The sequence below is a fragment of the Ptychodera flava genome, chromosome 17 (genome assembly GCF_041260155.1).
Source record: "Ptychodera flava strain L36383 chromosome 17, AS_Pfla_20210202, whole genome shotgun sequence".
Classification (NCBI taxonomy): domain Eukaryota; kingdom Metazoa; phylum Hemichordata; class Enteropneusta; family Ptychoderidae; genus Ptychodera; species Ptychodera flava.
The window spans coordinates 13,530,272-13,556,315 of record NC_091944.1 but is presented as its reverse complement, the minus strand read 5'-3'; the positions used below and the strand labels follow the sequence as shown (position 1 = coordinate 13,556,315).

Below are 26,044 nucleotides of genomic sequence, written 5' to 3'. Positions count from 1 at the left end.
TAGAGCGTATAGGCTGGGACGAATATGCCTAACTACTAGTAGGTATACTAGTCCCAGGTATAGGTAAGAGAAGAGCAGACAGAAAAAAAAACTAGTTGACAATGAAACGTGTTTGATTTTTATCATATCAGTATTTATTGTCCCGAATATATCCCTGTGCCTCAAGTGACCTTTCTGGCTGACACTGAAAATGACGCTACTTAGCGTCAGCTTCAGCGTCGTATCTAAAGTATGCCGAAGTGACGGTACCCGATGACGGATAAATGATATGAAAATTCGCCCACAACTTAAAAATAGAACCTCAGTTCTTTCAAAACTAGTGTTCAAAATCTTCAGTCTATGATCCGTGGATGTGCTTGTTGGTGTCCTGTCAACTCTTGCGTTAAGATTTTCCGAAAATTTACGCAGAAAGGACATCCGTGGTCCGAAATGTGCAAAATGGCCACCATGAGAGGCGGCATGAAAGCCCTTATTTATTTAGAGAACGTATAGTACATCAATGAACTTATATAACTTTGACTTGAGGCCTGAAAAGTCGACGTATTAAACATACAGCATTCGAATTAAGGGCTAAGAATGTTGTGTCGTAACTACATCGTGAGGAACGAGATATTAGAGAGGTTACTAAATATTATGAAATACAAACGCCCCGGTGTTTTGATTATCATTTAAAGTGATATGAAAACTTGGAGCACATTTTTACAGTCGTTTTTACACTTGTCATTCCATCAGACGCATCGGGAATAATCGGATCTGATGCTTGTGAAGCTGACGCTGTAGTGTGATCCTCATACTCATTTTCGCGTGACCCCTGAGGGTTAGGATGAGGATGACGCCAACTTTACGCTCGTAATCTGTCGGTTGAAGCATATGATAGCGGTATAAAACATTGCTTTGTAGAGTCATAGAAAGCTCGGCTCATGCGTGTAGGGTGAATATTACGAGGGTCAAGCAGTACGAAAGTGCAATGCTTTAAAAGATGAGTGTTTATCGCAATGGCTGTTGCATCTTGCTGCAGAAAAAAACGGGGGGGGGGGGGGGGGACTGTGGCTGTAGCGACTACAGCTCTGATTAACAAACATAAAGCGGCTAAGCCAGCGAGACGTAAAGCTGGCCGGCAAGGAAAATGCGAACCGTCGACGCACTACAGGCGGCTGTGGAATGTACTTGAACTGAGGGCGGGTGCTCTCAGATGAAGAGTACGAACAGTCTCAAACTAGACTGTCTCTGGTTATTTTGTCTCTGGTGATTATTTTCTGACACTATGAACATTAGGACCGTCTCAGATTGTCAGATTTTCATTCATCAAATTATACAAAGACAAAAAGTATATTTTTTTTTAAATGTGCTATTTATAAGCGTCTGCTCTAACCACTAGATGTCTTTATTCTCACTTGTAATGCACCTGGTCATAGTCGTTTAATATGATTGAACATGCTAGGCCCCCTTGTCAAAGTTTCTCGCTTATTTACCGCCCCTACCAAGTAGAAATTGCGTGTTCACAAAGACAAAGAACAGCACAAGAGATGCAAAAAGGAAAGTACAATAAAATGAAACTTTTATGCGGTAAAATGCCCTGTTAGTACTCAAATCTGATCGATTACTTTAATTGTAATGTGGCAAGGGGAATACGCCTTTAGTATATAGCTATAGCAAAATGCAACATTGTACTCTCAGGCAGACATAAACATTTCGCACTTTGAAGTTTCGTTTAGGGGAGGGGGTTTTGATCTAAACGAAGGAATTTCGTTTCTTGAACTTCTGCGACAATCTGAGACGGTCCCTTACGCTTACAACTTGTGATCGGGTAATGTCTACCTATTTAGTGCTCGAACTTTATACTATATCGCCTGTCATGCCTGTTCACAGATGATGTGCAAAGTGCAGCAAGCGGTACGCATTAACAAAGTGGAAGGAAAGAAAGATTGCAGGACGGACCGCGGTTAAAGAAAGTGTTCACATTATTCAAAACTTGCTTGAAAGCAGATGTTCTCACAAAATGGGATCGTCTCTCGGAAAAAGAGTTCTAAATTCGTCCCAATGATCTAGATTTCTGTCCCTTCGACTAGGTGTTATCAGCAACGGGTTTTTCGTGTGTCGATGACCACAACTACAGTTATCTTGTACTTATTGCCGCGAAATCAACTGCAGAGCTGTGGTAATCTGTCACATCCACGTCGACATCTCCTAGACATTCTTCGAGGAGTTTCTGACCTCATCACGGGCTTTTGCAAAAGATTCAAGCTTAGAACACACAAACAGTCGGTGTTTTTTTGGTCTACTGCTGTCGCCCATGTTAGTATGACCTCATCAACAACGCACTCATTTCCGAGAATTTCCGCAAAAGCGTTCAGTTAAGTCTCTTCCAGTACTTTGAGTTTTAAGTATATTACACGTAAATGTGGTGTAGACAGAAGACAGTACATGTAGATGGGGGAAGACGGTGCGTTTGTGAAGTTAGCGAGCGCTACAGCCGGTTTCACCGCTCGTGGCGCTCTACATGAAACCCGATATCACTGCCACCTCAGAAGCACAGATCAGTTTCTGGAGAGCGAGAACTACGTTGAATGTTTTCCGTTTTAAGACATCGGGCAATGCATACGGACTTTTCCCCGTTAGAAAGATAAAAAGAACATTTTTCGTTTCAATTACAAAATCCCGGGCATTTCGAAAATTGTGTACATCTCATAAGTTTGAAAAAAGGCTGTTCTAAGGTTGGCAAGGTTCTTTACAATGATAGACTGTATTACCAAAAATCACACATAAACATTCAATATGCTGGATTATCATAATAAAAATATACAATTATCAAATATTGTAATATTTATATGATTTCATCTGTTACTTACGAAAAACGCCACAATTCTAGCGGTGACTTTTGCCATAACTTTTCCAAATATCCAAAATGATAAACAATACAGGGTAATACGAGTAATACTGTGCTTTTCCAGATCAAGTTCAAGTTCAAATGACAGAGTGGTAATGTGTTCAGTCCAACATCTTATCATCAAGAAGTAGACTGAATTTTTTATATTTTGAAAGATTACTATAATTCTTTTCATTTAATCTACGGTACAAATAGTATATAGAAATTATGCAGACAACATTAGTCGTAATAAGTCGTGAATGGCGAATCTGATAATTCTCGGATATAGATTGAGCTTTAACCTCCATTAGCGGCACACCCCTAAACCAACAATGTAAAAGACCGTAGACTGTATATACCACGGTATCGGGGACCGTTCAAAGATAGGAATTTATACATACACTAGGGCAGATATCTCTATCACCAATAGCTCCATGAAAGTGGCCATAGCAGTACACTTCTACTTTATACGTTGAAACGAAAAGTAGTACGACGTTGTATAGACATATATTGTATACACTCTGCAATGTTACTTGTCGAGACAAATGAATTCTAGTCTGGATTAAATGTTTAAAAAATCAGAACATAACACACACAGTGGCTGTGTTGACAAGTTGAGAGCTAAGTATGTAGAGATCATTTCGGAGTAGAACAAGAAAGTGTGTTTACAACAGTAGATAATAATAACGGAAAGTATATCAAAAGTTTATGCTAATGGAACTTGTAATAGAACCGAGTCGAATGACTGTCTAGCTGTTACGAAAAGCTCAATGTTAGAGTTCAATCCTTATGATAATTCCATCAAATATTTTACTACTTTTGTATCTAGTTAAGTCACGTATTCAGAAACATTTTATTGGCAATCTGAATTTTGTACTCAATTTTCTCTCTAACGCATAAAAATGGTATCCTCGCTCTCACAACTTTCAACTTTGTCTGATGTGCAGCCTGGCATAGATCGCCCTGTTTTTCTTTTATCTTTGTCTTCACCTTCAATGACCACGCCTGAAAGAAAAAAATAAGATGTGAAAGATTGAAACACCAAAAAGTCATCAAGCGAGCGATGGCAAAACTAATGGACGCCTTGTCTAAGTCATCGCCCTTGATAAAAAATAAGGTAGTTTCCACGGATCGATGACTCAAGGAAAAAGTATGCAAAACGCCAGAACTATTTTAGGATAAACTTTACCTTCTGCCACCAGAGGTGAGGTTAAGAGTGAGGAGAAAAATTCGCGTGATTAAATTACCGTTATAGGCGAACACAAGGAACGTGAAGAATTAAGGTAACATGTAAATTATGGCTGTTAAGTTTCCTGTTTGCACAAAATTGAATGCCATTTTTTTAGGTTGCCTAATAACAGTTGGCTTGTTTCAGACAGTCAAGAGGCGATCTTGCTCAAATGTGAAAAAAAATCCTCTATGTCAGATTGGAGTTTTTTCCAGCAACCGCATACAATGACAAATCTGCCAAGAATAGCAAACGAGAAGCCTGTTTGAAAGCAAAAAAAAATCTGACAAATATAGATATTTTACCGGGAGTACAGAAGCGTATCATCTCATCTGTATATTCTTGCAGTAACTGAACACCCTCTTCTTGGTCTTGCCGGTCAGTTATTGAATCGTACGCAGGAAATGCTTGCCAAAGTTGTTTACCTGTGGGGATTTTTTTCAGAATCAGAATGATATATGATATTCAATTATAGTAAATTTTCAAGCTTTGCGGTAAAGTGACATTCTGCAATGTAGCTACTGGGTAATGGTTTGACAAATTCGACATATTTGTAACTAATGCTTATCGAGCTTTGTATTCCTTACATGACGGATGAAAAGCGAACAAATATTGGGTTGCAATGATAATTCACATAGGCGACATATATACTCCGTGTCCACTGATACGAAACGTACTGTTTATGTACGTCGATGTATAATAACACATGTTGAAATTATGTATGTAAGATAATTATATTACATGCATAATATGTTATTACATATTGGGTTAAGATTTGATAAATTACTCTAAGTTTTGGGTTAATATTACATAGCGGTCTCACATTCTCGGTTAGTGATACTAATAAAATTGGGATCTGACGGAAAATGCAATAAATTTCGATTATCTAACTTGTGCATGTGAAAATAACCCATCGTCAGTTACATAATATTGTATAGGGAGCCTCCACTCATTAAGAGGGGGTTGCCTACATTTTACAACTTGCCTCAGGGAGGGTCATATTTTACAAAAATTAGTCTGAGGGACGGTCACATTTTATATTGCTAAGTTTATGATGATGAAAAGTTTGAATGAGTTGTGTGAAGGACTGGACAGAAATTACACGGGGAAGGCCAGTGTTTTTTGAAGTGGGTTGCAATTTCTCAACGATCGCACGACATAGCGTTTTTTGCGACATTTAAGTAAATGCTGCGTGATGCATGGCACTCTGAATGTTTCACTGCGGACAAAGCAAAGAATTTATTTTATAGCGCCTAATGTACTTGAAGTGGTAGGTAAAAAGTGGATGTGTGTACAAGAAATTAATTTTTGGATTTAATTTAAAACTTTGATTCACTATACATGGTAGTCAATGAGAAAACTCCAGCCGAGGTCAGGTTTTACTAGCGATCGAACGCGTTACCTTTTGAGTCTGCCCAGTGGGGAGTTAGTGTCTGTCGGATTCACGGGCGAAACTCCCCACCCAAAGCACGGAGGGACCGTGCCCAAAGATCGCGTTCACCCATTGGCACTCACACGTTTCACATGAAAGCAGCACACAAATCACAAATCATTTACAAATGAAAGACTTAAACCAAGTCTAGGCGAATACTTACTGTATAACTTATTCAGTTGTTTTTTTGTACTCTTTCAAATCATTGCGCATCAGATGGCAGCAGTCGGTACAATGACAGAAGATAACAATCGTCGAGGTAGACGACGCTTATTAAAAAGGCCCGACACCCTACTTGCAATTGACCTTTCCTTTGCGGACTCCAATCGGTGTATGACGTCTTTGTCGAATTCTTCTTTTCACTGTCACAAACCTGAATTGGATGCTCAAAGTCTAGAAAACAAACTGTCGTTCCGTAATCCTCGTAAGACTTTTACCTGTCACTTCAGGAGGGAACACGCTTTTGTACTCTATCGTGGCCGCGTCATCGGGGCTTTGAGATGTGAGGAATGGGTGTGTTTTAAGATACGCGTTTAGGGACACTCTTTCGTCATTTCCTGCGACGGACACCTTCAACTTACAATTTTTCTCTCCTCCTGGCGCGAGCTTCTCAACGACAGAAAAGTAACGTTCCAGGGTTTCTCTATGTTTTTCATTGAGCTTCTTGTCTAAAGTGAAACATCTGCTTCTAAAGGCAAGTTCGTATGCAGTGGTATCGTTGTATCTCCATATATCAAACCATTTTTTGCTGACCATTGTATCTTCATCCTTTGACCAATCGTCACCGTAAATAAACAGCAATATTGAACCTGATACACAGGAGACAAAGACCTAATCAATCAAATAGTATCCAACAACTGATAAAAAGTGAACTGTAATGCTTGTCATCGCCAATAGATTTTTCCAACCCGAAACTTTTGTTTTCTTGTGCCAGTTGAGTGCACGCTCAAGAAATAAAAACATACGTATTCTTTTACTCATTTTTTCGGCATGTATTTCCATAAACCCTAAGGGTCTCTGGTACTTCTCAAAAAACTTAATTATAGTTATGATATCGAAATGTGGTGACTTTTTGCACCGGTATTTCGATGTGCAAATATGTTTACTTTTATTCCGAAGGCAATGGCAAGAGAACTCCACTCTGAGTGGAATAATGTAAACACCAACAGCAAATTAATGCGTTAGTTATTTTGTGTTCAAGTTCATCATGTCCCAGCACCAAATCAAAGTGTGTGGCGGGATTGTGACTCACTCATGAGTGTGTATTGACCCTTGAATTCTTCAAAAGGCAAAATTATCATACAATGTCGGTTGAATGTATACCGCTCGTAGGGTGAAGAGCTTGAAAGGTTGAAGCGCAGTGGTCGTCGCGCTGCGCATACTCCTGAGGGGGTCCCCCTTGTTGACAACATATCCGAGAATGCCGCATGAGGTTACGGGTTGATTATTATGTTTGCGATATTGCTGCTGATATGGCGGCTGATTTGTCACAAGCATACCAACTTACCAAATCTAACACGCAATAAAAGGTCAATTAATCTAAGTTAAATCAGTCCGGGTTATGTCCATAGAGAGGATAGTACGATTGACCAATCAGCGAACCTGCCGCCGCCAACGTCATGAATACGTAACCATGCAAACCTTGGCTCGTACATTGCAACGAGTTTGGAACTTTTCGGCTTGATTTCGCCCTTTATTTTTAGCACTGGGTAGTTTTTAGTTGTAGACGTTACGCACAATGTTCAGTGCGGCCGAGATGGTGACCAACACAAGTGGTTAGTACATTGAAAATTACTTATTTGGATGAATTTCCTGGCCGGGTACGGCTCTTAGAAATCAGCATTTGACCCTTGTAAATCTACAGTAAGTTATTTGTCGCCAAATATCGCCTATTTTTGGTCAAATTTCAATTTAACCTTGCCATCTGCAGTATGCAGAATTTTTCAAGCTTTACAAAGATGGTCAACTGTTTTAGTCGGTCATCGGAGCACGATGGAGCACGATTTTTTCGATCACCATGCGTTTCCGGTACGATTGACCCTTCGCTCAGAAAAACGCGCGCCGGATCAATCGCCGAGAAGTTAACCAAAAGCTGGAAAAGAGAACGAAAAACGTCCAATAACTCTTTGTCGAATATGGTCAAGGGTAAAGAAACTCAGAAAACTATTCCTGAAGAAATCTTACAATTTTTAACACGGTAGAACGTCGCCAATCGACTGGAGCTAAGATACTTCCGGGTAGCCAACAGTCTCACTCGATCGGTGGATCTGTCAGCAGTCCGGGTTATGTCCATATAGAGGATAGTAGGGAAGAGCCAATGGCGTACCGTATATGTAATGAAATTAAGGCAAGAACAATCACGTACTGTTATATGTAACAAGGGTCAAAGGTTACGTTGGTTCACTTTGTTCAGATCGCGATATGACCTGACAGATCCACCGATCGAGTGAGACTGTTGGCTACCCGGAAGTATCTTAGCTCCAGTCGATTGGCGACGTTCTACCGTGTTAAAAATTGTAAGATTTCTTCAGGAATAGTTTTCTGAGTTTCTTTACCCTTAACCATATTCGACAAAGAGTTATTGGACGTTTTTCGTTCTCTTTTCCAGCTTTTGGTTAACTTCTCGGCGATTGATCCGGCGCGCGTTTTTCTGAGCGAAGGGTCAATCGTACCGGGAACGCATGGTGATCGAAAAAATCGTGCTCCATCGTGCTCCGATGACCGACTAAAACAGTTGACCCATCTTTGTAAAGCTTGAAAAATTCTGCATACTGCAGATGGCAAGGTTAATTGAAATTTGACCAAAAATAGGCGATATTTGGCGACAAATAACTTACTGTAGATTTACAAGGGTCAAATGCTGATTTCTGGGAGCCGTACCCGGCCAGGAAATTCATCCAAAAAGTAATTTTCAATGTACTAACCACTTGTGTCGGTCACCATCTCGGCCGCACTGAACATTGTGCGTAACGTCTATATCTAAAAACTACCCAGTGCTAAAAATAAAGGGCGAAATCAAGCCGAAAAGTTCCAAACTCGTTGCAATGTACGAGCCAAGGTTTGCATGGTTAAGTATTCATGACGTTGGCGGCGGCAGGTTCGCTGATTGGTCAATCGTACTATCCTCTCTATGGACATAACCCGGACTGGTCAGGTCATATCGCGATCTGAACAAAGTGAAACCAACGTAACCTTTGACCCTTGTTACATATACAGTACGTGATTGGTTCTTGCCTTAATTTCATTACATATACGGTACGCCATTGGCTCTTCCCTACTATCCTCTATAAGGACATAACCGGACTGTAAATATCTGCTGAATATTGAACAGTAATTACACGCTGGATTGAGATCACATTTGATCATGATTTTCTTGAATCAGTTGAATGGGGCTCGCTCGAGCCATGGAGCTAAACACTTACCCGTACGCGTGTATATGCCAACAGACTATCAATGACCGGGCTCTGGTCTACGACATCGCTAGCAAGGACGAGAACTTTCATTTCAAGAGGCCCAACAGGAGTACAATTGACAAAAACGCAAGCTACAGAAATCTACAGCTCGCAGAGCAATGCCCGCTGCAGCAAGAAACATCTGTTCCGTGGTCTGCATGAACGTCAGTGTCAAGAGAACCGGGTATATGGCGCGCTACACTCGGCTGTGGAGAATCCAACTCCACTACGAAGTTTACCCCGTTGGGGGTGCAAACGAGAATTCCGAGTACAGGTATCAAGTCAAGCGAAGGACCTTTCATAGGTCTTCTTGTTATGTGGGGGTTATCTCATTTGAAAGAGGATTCAGACCTACCCGGCAATCAGGAGGTACAACAACGAAGTTTGCGTAGCACCGGTAGGCCTACACTAGCTAGTTGATCACTGCACATGACGCACACAAGGTCTCTCGATACGTCTAGGCGTAGCCGTGCAATTTTCCTGCCAAATGCCGCGAAAACCCGCTCGTTTTGTCTATTGTGTCCTGTCATGTAAGAAATGGTGATCAACAGTGGTTCGTGGGCCAAGTCGTCACGGGGCCGGTACGTTGAGCAGCTGCATGGTTGTGGGATCGGATTCTCTCATATATGCGTGTACGCCAATGCGGTGACCTTCTCCCTTATCAAAGCAACAGCATCTCCCGTGTCCTGCTCTGGCTTGCCGATCATGGTCTTGAGTGTAAGTTTTGTGTTAGGCATTGTGCTTGTTGCTGGTCTACATATATATATATCTATACAATGTTGATCATTTTAGTGATGTATTTTTACTGTGCTGTACATAGCATTGTGTACAACCAGCGTGACCGCGCGCGATCAAACCCATTTATTCACTGTGACTGCATGCAGTGAACTCAGCGACATAATGTGCAGAGTGTCTCAATGTTCGTAGCCTTACATGAGTTTATAGATAGAAATACACCACTGAAGTTCGTTTCCGATCTTAATATTTTACTATTGCATGATGTTGAGTCTTACAAAGGCGTTAACAAAGTGAGGGACCGCTCCCATCTCACTCCGATTGAAGTTGAGAAGACTTATGTTTACAAACATTTATGTTTATCAACAAAAAAATCGCGCACGCGCAGCGCGACGACCACTCCCTTACCAAAAAGATAGCGCTATTTATAGTAGATATAGCGCTATTTTTTGTAGGTTCTTAGGAGTTTTGGTAGATCTCAAGGGTGTTAAATAGGTGTCATTTTACTTGTAGGTCTTCAGGAATAAGTCTTGTTATGCATCTCCTTAGTACCTAATAACACCTATCTTACACCTACTTCTGTATTAGATCAACTGTAGGTGACAAATAGATTTGTGTAGGTAAAGCACACCTACATAGACCTATCATGACCTATCAAGCACCTAAAGGAAAATTGAGGCGCCCTCACAGGCGAACAAACGTAAAAGCCGTGGTTGAACTTTAAACCCTATTTGAATAAAGAATTCTGCCTACAGGGGTACACCCAATTGATCATTGGGATTTCCCGGCCTTTCTTATGCAAAAAGTTTGTCGGCTGCAGGCTGGTGAATATTTATGTGACCTTTGCTCTTGTTTTGGTTCCGTATTGCACCGAGTTTTCGACCCAAATGTTAAAATTGGCCGATCTGAGCGATTGCACGGAGGTTGGACATCGCTTTACTGACATTTTTTGTGGTAGCAGCAGTGAGTCATTTATGGTTTTACCAAGTCCTGACATCGAGGATGACATATACTCTCAGTCTCTGGTTCGACTATGTGATTGCCATGAATCGACTGATAATAAAGTTGAGTAATGATCAACCCGGAAATAACGCTAACATCGATTCAAGACCAACATCGTATGCTTCAACAACTTCAAGTTGCGGTAATTCTGACAACGATTCGGGTGAGTGGAGTCATGAATTTGAAACGAGAGATGGCTTGACGATAAGAACATTGATGTTGGTCATGGCGGGAAGTTCGTAATCGGAGAATGACGGTACCTGTTGTAATATTGAACTACAGCTACATCCTTACCCGAAGCCGATGGAGGTACAATGAGTTGGATGTGGGAATAGAACGATACGCGAACTAACTGAACAGCATGGAGGCGAAGCAAAATGATTCTAAGTCAAAATGGCCTGAGAACATCTTGAGAACCCGGAACATTTTTGAATGAACATTTTCAAGTTTGTTTCGGACTACGTAGTAACACCAAGATGGATCTGGTTGATCATATGCATGCATGTTTTTCAAATATTTTAGCTTGAATTTCTGGCCAACTTGATCCAGTGCCTGCCTTCAGTGCTACTATGCCGAGAGACATGTTAATTAACTTTGTTGACAGTGACAGAGTAATACATAAAAGAGGTGATCCTGCAATTGACAAGCTTTGGAAAATTCGTCGAATTCGTGGAACATGATCACCGGTATAATCTTAGAAAATTCTGAGCGATGTTTGTCTGTGGATGTAACCATGGTCAAGTTCAAGGGACGATATTATTCCACAGAAACAAGCCAAGCATGTAAGTTAACTGGAGTCTAAGCACAAGCACATAAAAAAAATAAATTTCTTGTAAAATTTTCGAACCAAAGATTGCTAAAATTCTCAATTCATAAATTGTAATGTTACTTGATCAAATGTGCATTTCCGTGCTTTTTAGAATGTAGTTACTGTGGTCACATACATAGGTCTATCATAGGTCACTAATAGGTGCTAGTTGTATCTTAGTAGGTGTGTTGCAGATTTATGTAGGCATGTTAGTAGGTCTGTCGTAGGTCTGTACTAGGTACAAGGTAGGTGTCTCAGTAGGTGACTAGTAGATTTCTGTAGGTATCATGTAGGTTGAAATCCTTTTTTTCCAGGTGAGGCAAGTGGTAGGTGTGCAGTAGATTTTCGTAGATATTTAAATGACTTAATTTGCATCTCATAAATATTTCGCTGAAATTACTACTTATCGCCTATGATAGACCTACCTGTTAGCTTGTAGTTTTGTAATAGGTGTAGGTAGATTTCAAGTAGATATCCATTGTTTCAGTTGGAAATAAAGCTCTGTACACAAAACTTTCACCTCTTTGTCACCTATTTGTCACCTCTGTAAAATAGCGCTATCACCTACTAAAAATAGCACTATGTTTTTGGTAGCTGCGCTTTAAGTTGTTCAGGAAATTGTACGACATTAAAATACTACAAAAGATCAGCATTTAAGAAACCTGAACGGGGGAACTGTGCTGAGTTGCTGTAGCGACGTAGCCTAGATTCAGAACATGCAACCTGCCAAGCCAGCGAGATGCAATGCTAGTCAGACAAGGAAAATGCGATCCGCCGACGCACTACGGGCGCCTGTGGAACGTACTTGAACTGAGGGCGGGCTGCTCTCAGGTGAGAATTACGAAATCGAACCGTCTCTGAAGGGTGGTTATTTTCAGACACTGTAAACACGAATTTTATAGTCTGGGATCGGGTAATGTCTACCGATTTGGTACTCGAGCTTTATATGATAACGCCTGTCGTGCCTGTAACATATTAGGCTATGAGGTGCAAAGTGCACCACGAATCACCAAAGCGACGGAAATATAAACCACGGGACGGACCACGGTTAAACGAAGTCTGACGAAATGTTCACATTTTTCGAAACTTGCTGGAAAGCAATCGTTCTCACCATGTGGGATCGTCTGTCTGTACAGAGTTCTCAATTCGTCCCAATGATCTACATTTCTGTCCCGTCGACTAGGTGTTATCAGACATCGGGTTTGTCGTTTGTCGATGACGACTGCTGCAGTTATCGTCTTGTACTTCTTGCCAACGCCAACAGCAGAACCGTGGTAATCTGTCACATCCACGTCAGGCCTCTCGCGTAGACATTCTTTGAGGAGTTTATTGACTTCATCACGGGCTTTTGCAAAAGATTCAAGCTTAGAAAACACAAACAGTCGATGTTTACCGCTGTCGCCCATGTTGGTATGGCCTCAACAACGCACTCGCTTCCGAGAATTTCCGCAAATGGCGTTCACGCATGCGCAAGTGGGCTTGTTTTTTGTTTGTCTGGGACAGTGAATACATGTACTTCGTGCAGTGGATTACATTTGTAATAATGTTGTGTAGACAGTGGATCGGCCTTCCGCTCTGATGCCCATGGTTGGGACAAAACGAAAGTAACATATTTATGGAAATTAATTCTTCAATTGTGGATGTGTGTCAGGAATATAAATATTGAGTCAGACATAGATTTGGATACAGGTTATTTTTTTTGAAATGAGACGTGATGTTGTGATGCACCAAACCTACGACAATAATAAGTATGATAGAGATGTATGATAGTGTGTAAAGATAAGGGGTAGACCATTTGATATCCCTGGGGGGGTCTGGAAGATCTTCAAAAAATTATTCTCAGCGAATGTCAATGAAAAAAAATTCAGCCAGAGGGTCTTGAGAAAAAAAGATAGCTCATAAGTTGCCTAAAATACATCGTGCAAGCCACAAATTTCATCATTCACTTGCATTGGTTACTATATAATAAGATATTTTTCAGAGCCCCAGTTCCAAGCGCGAAACTTTAATATATCAGACATATATATCAGAGATATCTGTATTTTAAAATTTTTCGGCGTGCCCTTCGGGTGCGCTACTTTAAAATATCAAACATATTTTTCAGCATGCCCTTCAGCCACATGACTTTCATATATCAGATATATATATCAAAGACATCGGGATATTTATATTTTTCGGCGCGCCCTTCAGGCGCAGTACTTTAATATAACAGAGATATAAGCTTATGTAAGAAATATCTTGATGTCTGTAAATTGAAAGTCTGTTTTGCAAAGTGTACTAAACATTATGAAATCTGCAGTTCATATGAAAAGCATGACAAGTTCCTGATACTTTTCTGTTTTCTCTTTGAGAATTCAGCATTAGAAAGCAACATGCACTAATATTTCACAATCACATTTTTCTTACAACAGTTTTGGACATCTGGTTATGCATAAAAAGTGCGGAATACATTCACAGCTCATTCAACATACTGTAATTGACACTGAGAATTGACACTTTTAAGTTCCTATTTTACAACTGACATGACAACAATTTCATTAACACACAGAATGACTGAATATTTAAAATATAACCTAAAAATTATAAAGTATATATATATATATATATATATATATATATATATATATATATATATATATATATATATATATATATATATATATATATATTTTGAATTTGTATTCCACTTTTTGTTTACCTGTGTCGTGTGCATCAACATTTTACTCCGCACATAGTAGTTGACTGTATATTGTTGTCGAGAAAAATAAATATCAAAATGAGGAGTGCAAGAAAAAAGTTACCGGTAATCAGAGAATGAAAAAAAATGAACAGTGGATCAGCTACGAAAAAAATGCAACCTCTTAAATCTTCCAGACCCCCCAGGATATCAAATGGTCCACCCCTAAAGAGTATCTTTTAAAGAATTGCTCCTGGCAATTTTGACTATATTCATCTGTGTTTCTACTCCCTTGAAGCCATATAAAACACTGTTCTTTTCACTTGTTTTTCCCTTTTCGTTTTTCATTTTTTCACATTTTCAAGGCAGCCCCCATGGCGGGACATTTCGTCCAGCAAATCTGTATGGATGTGTGACCCATATGCTGCCCGGAATAGCCCATGTTTTATTTCCGTTGGCCAAGTACAGCAAGCCCGGAGGAGGGGGGAGAGGGATAGTACCAATATTTTCATACGGGGTGTGTCGCCCGAGCTGAAAATATCTATGCATGAATATTCCAAAAAGTTGACGCATTGATAGGGGTTACCGTTATGCTACTGCATATGAAGGTCTCCCCGGCGTATTAGGACATTCCTTCTTTACTGACCGATATTTAAGGTTCCAAGTCAATAAATTAACCTTCTTAATCTAACAATTCTCTGATGGCTAATAAGCTCAGAACCCCCGTAAATTGTACATTTCTGAAAGCCTAGATATATAGGGAACATTTTGGTAACAACAGTGTCACCATTGTTTACATAATTATCACGTGACAGGTAATTTGCATAACCTTTCAAATGTCGGTTTTTTGCCTACGTTTTTCTCAAAATTCAAAATTCCGACTCAAACTTTCTGGGATGCAACCTGTTACAACGCTCTTCAAAGTGTGTCTCAGATTTTTAAAATCTGGCTTTGTTTTTTTTTGAGCACAATTTTAAAGAAGTAAACTAGGGTTATAGTCACCGCTCTTGAAGTTTTTCTGGCATAAAAATGGTTTAATAAGGTTAAAAAAATTCTGAGACATACTTTGGAAGATCCGTAGGACAGCGTGCACTCACACAAATTTCAGCCACATATCTCAAAGCATTGAAACAAAACATAGGGAAACCGATTTTGAACGGTTATGCAAATTACCTGTCACGTGACAGTTATGTAAACAATGGTGACACTATGGTAACCAAAATGTTTCCCCATATCTAGACTTTCCGGAATATATAATTCACAGGGGTTCTGAGCCTGAGGTTATTACCACTAGAGAATTGTTAGCTTAAAAGGTTAATTTCTTGTCTTCATTTTAAAAGTGATCCATCTTTAGGGATGTTCTTTCGTACTGTGGAAAAAGTGATCGAGCAGCACACTTCCATAGCCCTTCCTATGGGAATAACATCCCTCAGCGCAAGTTTGCAGCATTAGGGAGGTCCAGTGTTAACGTTCAGGGTTTTGACTGTATCCCGTGGAATGACGCGGGTTATTACGATATTTGCCGCAATCAGTATTTGCAACCCGTGTGTTGGGGGGGGGGGAGGCAATTTGATTCCTTTGCTCATTTGACAATTTGGACTTAAAGCGCCTAGCGGATGGGCAGGGAATGCTATTCGGTAATTCAGACACTTTCGGGTAGGAGGGTGCTAAAATCGTGGGGAGAACAGAGGGCAGAGGGGAGTTTCCTTATTCAATGGGGAGAGGGGAAAAGAAGTGGGCTGTTAGGGAAACTTCACAATTAGAGGCAGGCAGTTGCCAACTTAGCTTTAACTTTTATAGCCAAATCTTGAAATTGTTCAAATTACTGAAGAAGAGTCAATAGCATGTGAAAACATATGATTACAATTTTCCAAATGGCTTTCTGGCCAGCCGTGCGTATCAGGTCATGCGCCCTCGCAGTCAACACTGACATACCCTACGGCACGACAGTCGTTTATATCATCATGGAACAATGTTTATTTTGGCAACAACTTAGTCAACCTTACATAAAAATGACAACTGAGCGTTTCGACACGCTTAGCTTGATTTGGTCGACAAAAGGGGAGTGTTGGGTACTGCAGATGCCGTGACATAAAGTACCAAAAAGAATCAGTTGTTTTAACGCGAAAATGCTTTTTCTAATGATGGGCGCCATCTAGTGGCTAACCGGTAACGCCATCGTTATAGTCTGCCATTCACTCGTTACGCGATGTTACGGGTAAAAGCAGCGAATAATTACATCAGTTTAGGTCAGCACTTGAACTTTCCACATACATAAAGTAAAACATGTAAACTAGACAGTAAGTTTCAACTTAACATTGTCATTTCAGAGGAATTAATGTAAAACCTTGGCAGTAAATCAACATCAGATCGCGTCAATACGCAAAGCTTTGAACTAACGGACTGGACACTGGTACGACTCGAAAGAGTTGGTTGGCTGAGCAAAGTATATTTCCCCTGATCTGAGGAAAGCATCGCGTTTAGGTAATGTTTCACCTATATGCTATCCATAATTCGAACTAAGCACCAGGGTCTCTTTTGATGAAATGCTGATAGAAAATGTCTCTCTGAGTCCTTCCGAACGTTGGTAAGCTTGCGAGAATGTAGCAAAGTACGAGTGAATAATGGAAAGTTGCTATTGCTTCACCTGATTTTAATATGATTTAGAGTCAATGTATTGCTTTTGGTAATTATCCAGGCTTCTGCAAGTATTACGATTAAAATTGCATGGTTAAAATTAAAATTTAAAGCATCTAAAACATTATACTAGTACACTGTAATTTATGTCGTCAGAATACTTTACACCACCATCAACAGCGTGCGTCTCATCGAGGATTGGAAATAGGAACGACTGCAGAGCTGAGACAACAGTTATACCTTCCCACTAGCGGGAGTGTGCTTTCTCAATGAGTAAATCAAGGGAAACACCGCGATAACATACACCGACTTAAAACCACAGAATGCAGAATATATTTGTTTGACTACAATCCAAACAACTAATACGTTCATTAATTGAATGAAAAGGTCAACCGAGTCTTTGAAAGCTGCCCAAATCAGATTTTTAGTTGAAACTGCCGACGAGATTTGACAATACTATTACTAGACACGTACCTCTCTTTGTTTTCCTGTTTGTTTTTGTAACAACAGCCGATTGTCACACTAATAAAGCGAAGTGAATTCTCAGAGCGCGATGAAGTCCACTTTCCTCTGTCGGTACTTTAGTCAATAGAGCTATGTCCATTGTGTGTACACAGAACTTTCTCATAGTTCTTATGTACGAAGGGTTGCTAACGTATTACAATAACGTTTTTCACTCGGATGTAGTGCAAGTAAACGCTATTATTATGGTGAGTAATCACTGTTTCCCCAGGGTGGGTTCCAAACACTGTCAGCTATGCAGAATAGCGCTCTTTGTGGCTAATTATAGGCAGAGTATGCCTTAGCGATGGCTGTTAATGTGTGTCAATGTGACATTTAAATGCACTGGAGATCAGACTCTTCTCAAAATGGCTTCCCAGTCTGATGTAACGATTGCCGAGAAATTCTTGAAACCCTTGACGGGTCTTCGCAATCTCTATGAGCTTCTGGAAGAAGATTTGCCGAAGCTCTCAGTGAGCCTCAAGGGAACACTTACACCATTCATTGACATTATCGAAGAGACGTCGTTCGGCTTGTTTGTTGAACACATGGATGGACTGACGGCGCAAGAGAGAGAAGGTAGGACCGTCTGTTACACAATCAAACATGTTCTTGCGAACAACTCTCCGGCCTCTACTAGGACAGACTTTTGCAGCCAAAACTTGAATATTTTAGGTAGTATGCGCCTCGAAACTGAAAGGCTTTAACTTGAACTTTTGTTCCAACTTTCCTCACTTGACACCATCCTCTATCGAAATCAAGAATAAAAGTCAAGGGTTACCTTTGCAACCTTTTGAAAAACATTTAATTTAAAATTTCGATTTTCAGAAAAATGACGATAAAGACTTCAAAATGAGCGCCCCCCCCCCCCCGCGCCAGCGGTAGACCAGAAAGAATATTGGAACAATATGAGTCTGAACATCTGTCTCCACGGTGCATTTTACCTTGAATAGGCCCAGCTGACCAGTTACGACACGTCTCTGTTAAGAATGTCTTTGTTATTACACGGGGTGTCCCTCTATGAAGTGGTATATTTATACAGTATGACACTCCAAATGGACAGCAGCTGCAACACCTCACTATTGGTATCCTTAAAATGTATTACTTAGCGTTGGTGACGCAACGAATTGCGTGGAATATGGAGCATTATTGACATGTTAAAACCATGAATTCTGCTATTAACTATAATTCACCTGTCAAAAATGACATCGGACATCGCGCACAAACAGTCGAAAGTTGAAAACAAGTTGAAAACTGACACGGCATTTCGTCATGGGTCTTGACACGGTCCATTCACCACGATGTCTTGAAGTAGAACGACAAACTACAGGACTACATGAGACGTTCCAGCTAAGGTACATGTAAGCTTGTGATACGCAGAGGGGGACGTAACCATTTTCACCACTTGACCTTGACATTGAAGCTATCAAAAGCATGTCAGGGGCAGATGTATCGTCATTCGAAAACAGAAAGCGAATCATACTGTTTACCATTAAAAGCTGACTGTCTTTTACATCTTATAAATCCGACCTTGAATGCAAATTTGTCCTCATCGGGCTATAGCTATACGCTGCGCCGATGTAATCGTGCATCCTCTGCAATATTTCCGTAATAGGTTGGATATATATATATATATATATATATATATATATATATATATATATATATATATATATATATATATATATATATATATATATATATTCACTGGGAAGCGGAACTTCAGCTGGTGAAGTCCGTACAGCCTTGGATATGGTTTTACAAAGAACAGACACAATTGCTAACCATTGTTCACTTCCAGAATTCATTGATTTGTCGCACCACAACTTCCCTTCACTGTTCGGGTATTTCCTCAAAGGCGGTTTTAAAAACACGAAGCAGTCACGTGACCTTTGGAGTCAGGATGTTGGGAAATTGACGTTCTGACAGTATTGTCCAATGTTAACCTTTTGAACCATTACGACGCGTTTTCATCATTTTCTGTCTGTGTGTATATCTTTTCTCCTCCGTTGGCACGCACGTTGAAATGCCGCCCTCTGACCACGGCTAGTCCACATGTTATATAGGCCTACTTTAATAAATTCAATTGTTTGTCAAAGATTTCACCAGAAACGAACGACAATTTCCGGCAAAGTGTATCCTGACATATTACAGGCAGGGATGAAGAAAAAAATGGTTGAGGGTGGGGTGGGGGTGGGGGGTTGTAAGACTTCAAAACAAAATAATCTGCGGGGAAATTTTGCACAAACATGGTAATATTCCTTCTGCCGACAATCTAACGCAAGCTTCATTGTTTTTCTTCGAGTAGATGTTTTGGAATTACTTCAACACACATCCGATCACATCAAGGCAATATCTCGACTCCTGTATTCGATAGGGACCAACAACACCAAAGTTGTGACCTTTGCCCTTACTGACGTCACAGAGCAGTTGGAAAAGAAGATCCGATCTTTTGAAGACGTTCGCAAAGTAAATAACGAACTCCACTTTTAGTTGTCTCAAAGTTGGAGAATTATGTCTCTCAGATTCTCATAAATATTAGCAGTAAAACATGATTTAGCAAATTTTCACCTCTCGGTTTTCGTATTTTTAGAAAAGGGACTCGGAAGGAAGTGAAAGTAGCTGCCATGATCCTAAGGTTAAATTTTGAGAAAATTAAATTCCAACGACTTAGATCGAATTTACGTGTATTGGTAGTCATAAAATTCACCTGCCACGGTACCGTAACAGAGAAATAAAACAGGTCAATCTATATACATATCCGAAGGGACATTCAGTCTACGTTACTGTGTGCACTGCTGTCGCCATGTACACATGCGTTCAACAGGGGCTTAAATTACAGCTACTTAAAATCTAAAGGGCTGTAAAGTGCTTTGAAAGGAAATTTGACAGTGTTTATGCATACGGGTACTTCCACGCCTATCAGAAACAGGAAATTAAATTTAGCCCAGATCTGTGAAATCTTTCAAATCAAGACTCTTTAAGGTAGTATGCGCCTCGAAAGTGAAAGGCTTAAACTTTTGCCCGAACTTTCCTGAATGAAACTTTCAACCATTTTCTTATCAAATCAACAATAAAAATCGGGGGTCACTGTGCAAAGTTTGGAACCAGCGAAACAAATTACCCAACATTTTGTGATATTTGAAATTCAAAATGGCCGCCATTCCTCTGTTTACTCTATGAGGAAGATTAAATTTTGGATTTTCGAAAAACTAAGTCCGTGATAGTTTTTCTTTCAAGACTTTAAAATGAGCCCCCCACAAGTGGTAGACCAGAAAAGAATTGTAGAAATTTTAGAGTCCGACCATCTGTCCCCGAGGTGCGTTCTACCTTAACAGGCCTTGAATCTCAGCAGTGGATCAAGCCCCGCAAGCCATGTGATCGGTGTTTCAATACAGTGGTAGCTTAGGATGCCGATAGGTACTCGACTGTATGAACATTCTTATACAACTAGATTCGCCACATTTGTACCATTATGCATCTTTGAAATCTTAAACTTCAAGGTTAACTTCTCCACAAAAATACTATGGACACAACCATTTCGCATAAGCAAGTACGGCCTTGCACAATCTTCTTGTGTTCTGCAATATTTGGTTGATTTCTCGCTGAATAATTTACTTGTAGGTCGACAGCGACCTCTCTCTTTTTTCTCTCCTCTCTCTCTCTCTCTCTCTCTCTCTCTCTCTCTCTCTCTCTCTCTCTCTCTCTCTCTTTTTTTCTCTGTTATGTATGGAATTACACAACCACTCATCGGCCATATTATTTACACTAAGTAATAGATTACATGAATTCAGGAAAAATCAAAATTTATGATCACATTTGCTTAATTTTGACATAGGGGACAGGTACTCGGATTCTCAAACTCTTACAATCCTTTCCCGGTCTACTGACACGTATGACCTAAACGGAAGCTTGTAAAAAGTAACCGAGGTCTTATACACTCCCTGAAAGTCTTTGAAAATCATTGAATTTCGAAGGTCCCCTGAAAAGTCCTTAAAGTTCCTGACAATCAAAATTAGTGCGGGAATGTCATAGAAAATTGATAAGTCGCCCACAATTTTTTTTTAATCACGAAATGATCGGTCGTAATATCGGAAAAATAAAGTGTAGGCCTAAAATGATATCAAAATGATACCCTGTGAAAATGATACATGGAAAATGATAATTTTTACGTCGCCAAAAGTCCCTTAAAATTGCCGAAAACCCTTAAGTCTATGAATTTTGAAAAGTGATTAGAGTGTACGGAGCCTGTTGATTCCAACAATATTCCCTTTCGTAACAACCAAACCAGTGCCCTTAATTGTATTCTCATACTTTCACATCGTGTTATCGTTCAATGAAGGAAAGATTTCTATATTTTTCCCAGTGAATTGATCAGTCTTAACAGTTTTCACACCAATTCAATTTATAATCCGTCTTTGTTTTCTTCAATTTCTGTACCAGAGATTAAGCAGAGCATTCTCAAGACCATCATCGTCCGCCGCAACGTTAGACGTCATACGAAACGAAACAGGTAGGTGGCTGCACCAATGGCCGTGTACTGGCTATGCAGATATCGCATGAGATAGCGTGCACTATCATTCAACGCGTGCACATTGACAGTAAAGTTCCGGAAATCTTGCAGTTTCACTTCAACATATCGAACCCAAAGAGAGAAGATTACGCAAGACTGAATAATTGAGCGCACCGTTCAATGTGACTTCATGAATTTCGTAGAATTGGCAGTTCACCGGAATTCCGTTGAGATCATAGGTCTTGGGTCATAGTATTTTAAGTAAAGGGAGAATGTGCCTCCGGACACAGATATTCGAGCGCTCAAATTTTTACAATTATTTCCTTGTCTATCGCTTTTTTGGCTCATATTAAAGCTCTTGAAGTAAGTAAACTTTTCGCCGTCTTAGTTTTATGAAAATAAAAAATAATTTTCCCCATAGAGTTAACACAGGGACGACGGTCATGTTGAATTTCAAATATCGAAAATGATAGTAACTTGTTTCTGTGGTACCAAAATGTGTACGGTAACCCTTCTTGCTTTATTAAGAGAATGACCAAATGTTTCGTGAAGGAATATTTGAGAAAAAACTGAAGTCTTTCAATTTCGATGCGCGTACTACCTGAAGTAGAGCGTTTAAGAAATGCAATGCAGTTGTATTGGTGTGATTCAAAACGCATGCAAGCGCGGTCGCTGGAGTACAGTATAACTCTACATGTTGTTCCCATGTATTTGTATTTCACTTGCAGGACGCTTACTTTGGGAACGGTGCTTCGGAAGCAGGTCACAGGTAATATATGAATCACTTTTCACTTGTCGAGAAAGTCAACTGAATGATTTTAAGTGCACCATCGGTACTGAGATGATGTTCCACTGGTTTGCTGGTAACGATAAAATGTAATCTTTCAAAATCCGATTACCCTTTCTGACAATCAGCTTCCCACTTTGCGTTACAACTTGTCCCCGCAGTGTTATACTGTTCACGAAGAAAGAGGAACAAGTTTTGGTGAAATTCGTAACTTATTCGCAATGAATTCGCATTTGCGAACATGCATCCAACAAATACTCATGTCGTCTATTTGATACACATTGGAACTCCACATAAAAAGAATTAAAAGAAACACAAACACAATATAAGAATGATAAATAAACAAACAAACAAATAAATAAATAAATAAATAAATAAATAAATAAATAAATAAATAAATTATTTAATAAATAAATAAATAATTGGTCTCATGCGCCAACAGACGATTTCAAAAGAAAATTTCTAACAGGTTTTTTATCTGTAAAGACTATCCTAGGGTACTTTGAACAAAACCAAACTTTTGAAGGTAAAGAAAAAGCTGTTCGGAACTTCCCCGTCCACCCACGCCCACTATAGACTAGTTGCTCTGCACGGTACGTCTTTCTCCTACGCTCACTGAGGCTCACGAACGCTCTTCAACCCCCGCACACCGCCGAAAGTTGCTCGTGTCGTGCGTGTCCGCCTGTTGGGCTTTTCCCAAAATGATCCGCAAAGTAAATGAATACCACCAGGAAACTTTCATTAGGGACTGGACATAAATTACAGGGGGGGGGGGTGGGCCGGTGTTTTTCGAAAAACCGCTGCGTAAAAAATAGTGACCCTTCAAAAGTTCATGCACAAAAATTAGTGACCCTCCCCCTTATCCGTGCATGAAAATAAGTGACCCTCCCCTGTTACTCAATACCCCCCCAAAAAAACCCGCAATGTGTTAAAGACCCCCTTCTGACTTGCTATACTTTTTAAGTTGCCCTCCCGAAAGGAAGGCAAAATGTGGCCGATATAACGCGTTGTCCAAGAAATATCAAATCATATGTGTGTGATAATTCATGTAAATGTACTTTGCTTGAAGTGGCAGGTAAAAAGTGCATGCCTGTACAAAAAATGTAATTTTTAGATTTTATCGATAATGTTGATTCACTATACATGTAGTCGACTATAAGAAAACTACGAACGTGTATTTTCCAGTATAAAACTAGCTATATCTGTTCATATACAGATGTTTAATAACTGATATAGATATACTTGATTAGCATGGGTTGTTTACAAGTGCACATGTGAACAAGATATTTGATTTTGGAATTTCTGTCAAAATGTTGATCCACTATACATGGGAGTCTATGACAAAATTATACATGGGAGTCTATGACAACACTGTCAAAAAATTTTCAGAATTAAAAATATGCTATTTGTGCATATATGACCCTCAATAATTGACATAGTTGTGCTTGATTAGAAGAGGGTGGTAAAATGTGCATCTGTGTACAATAACTTTGTTTTTGGAATTTCGCATAAAATGTTGATCCACTATACATGGGAGTCTATGACAAAACTGTAAAAAAAATTTTCAGAATTAAAAATATGCACTATTTGTGTATATATGACCCTGAATAATTGACATAATTGTGCTTGATTAGAAGAGGGTGGTAACACGTGCATCTGTGTACAATAACTTTGTTTTTGGAATTTCGCATGAAATGTGGATCCATTATACATTGTAGTCTATGAAGAAACTATGAATAATTTTTTTAAATGCAAAACTTGGCAAATCTGTGTATTTATGTATGCTTGATTATTGATATTTATGTTCTTGATTAGACTAGAGTGGTTACAAGTCCATGTGTGTGTAAGAAATTTGATTTTGGAATTTCACCGAAATGTTGATTCACTATACATGGCAGTCTATGGTGAAACCCTATGAATAATTTTTTTCCAATACAAAAATAGGAAAATCTGTGCATTTATGTACACTTGATTATTGGTATTAATGTTCATGATTAGACTAGAGTAGTTTCAAGTCAATGGGTGTGCAAGAAATTTGATTTTGGAATTTCACTGAAATGTCCATTCACTATACATGGCAGTCTATGATGAAACTATGAATAATTTTTTTCCAATACAAAACTTGGTAAACCTGTGCATTTTGTACACCTAATTATTAGTATTAATATTCATGATTAGACTAGAGTGGTTTCAAGTCAATTGTTGTGCAAGAAATTTGATTTTGGAATTTCACCAAAATGTTGATTCACTATACATTGTAGGCTATGAGGAAACTACAAATAACTCATAGGTTATCTGATCCTAAATTGTTATTCAAAAGTTGTTCGACCTGAAGCTTCCAGTTGTTATTGATGACACTATGCACTATTCTGAACAGTTTGTATTCTGTCAATGTCCTCAAAAAATTAAAAAATGTACATACAGCGACATGAACGTTTGACACCGACCTATACCCAATGTATTGTCAATGGGAGAATGATGTCAAATAAGTAATCTCCCAAATTGTTATTGAAAGAGTTATTATAGGGGACAGTTATGCACAATAGTGTTGAATAAGTAGAAATCATGACAACTTAAATCAATGTGGCTGCTTGGATCATCAATACATTGTTTATTATACCTGAAATTTGCGCCCGAAGGGCGCACCGAAAATGGTAATGGCAGAAAATGAAAGTGCCAGGAGGTATTTTTTCTTTTTTCAGTATTCCATAACGTGCACATGCAATTTCAGCTTTGATGCATGAAAAAAGGTGACCTTCCCCCATAGGCTTGCACAAAATTTTATGACCCTTCAAAAATGCTCGCGCGAAAAATGGCGACCCACCCCCAAAAAACACCGGCCCACCCCCCCCCCTGTAATTTGTGTCCCGTCCCTTAATGAACAGATTTGTTGAGTGCCCCGGCCTTAGATTCTTTAGTGGAATGTCGCCGCGGCCAGAACAAACGCCGGATACATCGGCACAACCAGGAAATAGTACCACAGAAATACGCATCAACATGATTTTGCCTTTTCGTGAATGACACTACCGGAACTACAGACCCATGCCGAAACCGAGTATTGAAGCATCTGTCACCAGTGACTGAATTCTGGCCTCTTACTGTATGGGCGATCTCGGCGGCGATTACAATAATGGGAACGTCTTTGACGATGAAATTGTTCAGAAGATACTGTTCTGAAAACTTAAAATATTTTGCATTTTTTCGCAATCTGCACAATTTCGTTGGTTTTAACAACAGGCATTTGAATCACTGTGCGAAAGCCCCGTGACGCATCACGTCACTGTGCTTTCGCACAGTGATTTAAATGCCAGTGTGGTTTTATTTTTGACGCATCTCCTGTAAAATTGTAAATCTAAGCTCATAAACAAAAGAATGGATAAACAAGCTCTTCTTTCGCCACGCATGT

General features: G+C 39.6%; 2 protein-coding genes across 2 annotated transcripts in view; one reads left to right on the top strand and one right to left on the bottom strand.

The window, feature by feature from the left end:
• Positions 1-2,443: 2,443 nt before the first annotated feature.
• Positions 2,444-12,997, bottom strand: LOC139115505 (uncharacterized). The gene is made up of 4 exons (XM_070677641.1): positions 12,635-12,997; positions 5,690-6,335; positions 4,400-4,519; positions 2,444-3,871 (listed from the first exon to the last, which is right to left on the bottom strand). Exons 1-2 carry the CDS (start codon positions 12,927-12,929, stop codon positions 5,920-5,922), a joined length of 711 nt encoding a protein of 236 aa, XP_070533742.1. The 5' UTR covers positions 12,930-12,997; the 3' UTR covers positions 2,444-3,871; positions 4,400-4,519; positions 5,690-5,919.
• Positions 12,998-17,644: 4,647 nt separating this feature from the next.
• Positions 17,645-26,044, top strand: part of LOC139115508 (uncharacterized) — a 74,953-nt gene continuing 66,553 nt past the window's right edge. Inside the window, exons 1-4 of the mRNA XM_070677645.1 lie at positions 17,645-17,917; positions 19,647-19,807; positions 21,782-21,851; positions 22,580-22,620. Coding sequence (XP_070533746.1) covers positions 17,656-17,917; positions 19,647-19,807; positions 21,782-21,851; positions 22,580-22,620 — 534 coding nt within the window. The 5' untranslated portion in view covers positions 17,645-17,655. The remainder of the gene's footprint in view (positions 17,918-19,646; positions 19,808-21,781; positions 21,852-22,579; positions 22,621-26,044) is intronic.